The sequence below is a fragment of the Mus pahari genome, chromosome 5 (assembly GCF_900095145.1).
Source record: "Mus pahari chromosome 5, PAHARI_EIJ_v1.1, whole genome shotgun sequence".
Lineage (NCBI taxonomy): Eukaryota > Metazoa > Chordata > Mammalia > Rodentia > Muridae > Mus > Mus pahari.
In genome coordinates, this window is record NC_034594.1 from 96,287,940 (window position 1) to 96,290,803 (window position 2,864).

At 46.9% G+C, this 2,864-nt stretch overlaps 1 protein-coding gene across 2 annotated transcripts in view; it reads left to right on the forward strand.

The window, feature by feature from the left end:
* The window catches only part of Ccdc93 (coiled-coil domain containing 93), a 74,314-nt gene that overhangs the window by 21,045 nt on the left and 50,405 nt on the right, over nucleotides 1-2,864 (forward strand). For both annotated transcript variants that reach the window (XM_021198271.2, XM_021198272.2), the window contains exon 7: nucleotides 2,157-2,257. In XM_021198271.2, coding sequence (XP_021053930.1) covers nucleotides 2,157-2,257 — 101 coding nt within the window. The remainder of the gene's footprint in view (nucleotides 1-2,156; nucleotides 2,258-2,864) is intronic.

Consider the following 2,864-nt stretch of genomic DNA (forward strand, 5'->3'; position numbering starts at 1 on the left):
GGGGCAGTTTAGTTTTCTTAAGCTTTTTGATAGTGAAGCTTCAGGAAACATTTATTTCTGTTACTGTGACAAAATCCACCAACAGAAAACAACTTAAACAAGAAAGGGTTTATTTTGGTTTACAGTTCCACGGGGATAGAGTCCACCATGTTGGGGAATTCCTGGCAGCCAGGGAGCAGAATGCTTGCATGTCCTCCATACACAGGAAGCAGAACGCTTACATGTCCTCCACACATAGGAAGCAGAGAGAACAGGAAGCAGGCTCCAGGCACAAAGCCATCACGAATCGCATCCTCCTTCCATCAAGGCTGCACCTCCTGAATGTTCCATAGTCTTTCCAAACAGCAGCAGCAGCTGGGACCAAGCCTGTGGAGGACAGTTTACATCCAAACCACAACATCCACGATGCTTTCCAATGTTAGACTATGAACGAGCTGTGGTCTCCTTCACTGTGCAGAGAGACCTTTAGGATGATTGATTATCACAATGTCTGAGGGAGCTGGTTTGTGGGAAGGTCAGCGCATAATGGCTGTTCACTTGACAGGCTGTGTTCCGTTCAGAAGACCAGAGACCTTACTTTGTTTCAAAGCCAGACAGCATCATAAAGAGATGCTCTTCTAAAGTCATCTATACTTTTGGTGTGATTTTAATAAAAACAAAGAGTTTGCCTAAGGAACCTAACAGGCTGGTGCTGGAATATGAATAGAGCAGAGCTGAAGGCGGAAAGCGTGATCTTAAGAAGCACTGAGCGGCGGCGGGTCAGTGGAGTCCGGGGTCTAGATGGCCGGGTAGGACAGGGATGCTTTGTTTTCTGTTTGTAAAACTACGGCCTCCTACCTTTCACCACACCAAAGGTATTTAGAGCTAAACATAAACTATAATGTGAATATATTCCCTTATTATGATAACACATAAGGTGTTTTCTTCTGTGTCTGCTTGTTTCATTGTTCCTTGCTTAAGTAAGCTACATGTGTTGGTTTCCTTTGTGTTGTTACAAAAACCACCCTCACAAAAAGGTGAGAGGGGGTTTATTAAGGCTGCAGTTGCCTTAATTAGGCTTCCAGGTTGCAGCCCATCATTATAGGGAGGTCAAGACAGGAACTTAAAGCAGCCAGTCAGCCACAGTCAGAGCAGAGGAAATGGGTGTGTGCATGCTTAGCTCGCAGCCAGCCTTCTCTGCTTGTGAGATGGTGCTTAGCTGGAGTGAGGTATATATATATATATATATATATATATATATATATATATATATATATATGAACTGATCTAGACAGTTCTTTACTGAGACTCTCTACCCAGGTGATTCTAGATTGTATCACACTGACAGTTAAAACCAACAATGACAGTGTAAAATCTGGAATTAGAGGAGCATATTGTTAAAATGACCTTAGCCAAGTCCATCAGCAGCTGTGTATAGAGCGGATGGAGCGGCACATGCGTCGTAATCCCAGGACTCTGCAGCTGGAGGCAGGATCAGAAGTTCAAGGCCATCCTCAGCTGCAGAAGGAAAGGGAAGGGAGGGAAGGAGGGAGGGAAAGACAAAAACACAGGTCCTGTCAGTGAGCTTCTGCCCTGGCCGTGAGACATTTTCCCTTCTCGGTACATGACCTTGTTAAAGTGGTGGAGGCAGCTCCAGCACGGCTGAACCTTGGGCTCCAGATTCCTGTGTGTTCCTGTGACTGACAAAAAAACAAATGAGGAGAGTGAGGGTTTATTTTCCAGGCTACCATCTATTGGTGTGGGGCCCTCGGGGCAGGAACTGGGGCAGAGAGAAGGAGCGCATGCTCGAAAGCGTACTGCATAGTGCCAGCCCGCTCTCTCTTCTCTCTTACAGTCCTCCCCACCCCCAGGGAATGGTACCACTCACTCTCAGCCTCAGTCTTCTCCCAGTGATTAAGGCAATCAGGACAATCCCCCCACAGACAAGTTCATAGGCCAGCCTGATCTAGACTCTTCCCAGGTGATCCTAGCTTGCCTTAAGTTGAAAATTAGAATTATCACACCTAGACTCTATCCCGCTGCCCCTGATGTGTGCTAACCGGGTGGGTGCCCCCTTCCTGTAGTACAGGTCTGCTCTGCTGGCATGGCTGGAGGCACCCAGCCACAACTCAGGGGAGCCTCTCGTGTTCCACACCTTGCCTTTCTCGTCCCCTCAGGATGCTTACAAGCCCCGGCGAAAGTACAGACGGCAGCAGGGAGCAGAGGAGCTACTGGACGAGGAATCCAGAGTCCACTCCACGCTTCTGGAATATGGCAGGTACGGAGTGGGTGCTGGTCAGTCAGCGCCATTGTATGACAGCATTTGAAAGAAAAGCTGGGGCTGGAGTGGTCACTTAGAGTACTTGCCTTGCAGCACAAGGAGCTGAGTCCAACCCCAGCAGCACATGGAAACATCCAGAGTGGCGGGCGGTGCACACTGTTATCCCAGTGAGGAGGTGGAGACAGGGAGATAGATGCTGGGCTCCGGGGCCAGACAGCCTAAACTAGGCCTATTGAGTAAGATCCGAGCCACTGGGAGACCCTGTCTCGAAAACCAGGGTGGGCTCTGAGGAAGAAGATTGTCCTCTGGCTTCCGCTTTTCTGTGTGCTTACAAAAGAGAATATATAGGTATATTTAGTAGATAGATAGATGTGGAAACTGATAAAGAGATAGATAGATAGATTTATAGAATATAGATCTAAATAAAGGCTTTTTGAGTTTTCATATCAGCTTACTAGCCCTCTCCTGTCCTCAAGGGTGCTTTTCCCTTCTTAATAAACTGTCTCAAGAAAGAAAGAAAGAAAGAAAGAAAGAAAGAAAGAAAGAAAGAAAGAAAGAAAGAAAGAAAGAAAGAAAGAAAGAAAGAAAGAAAGAAAGAAAGAGA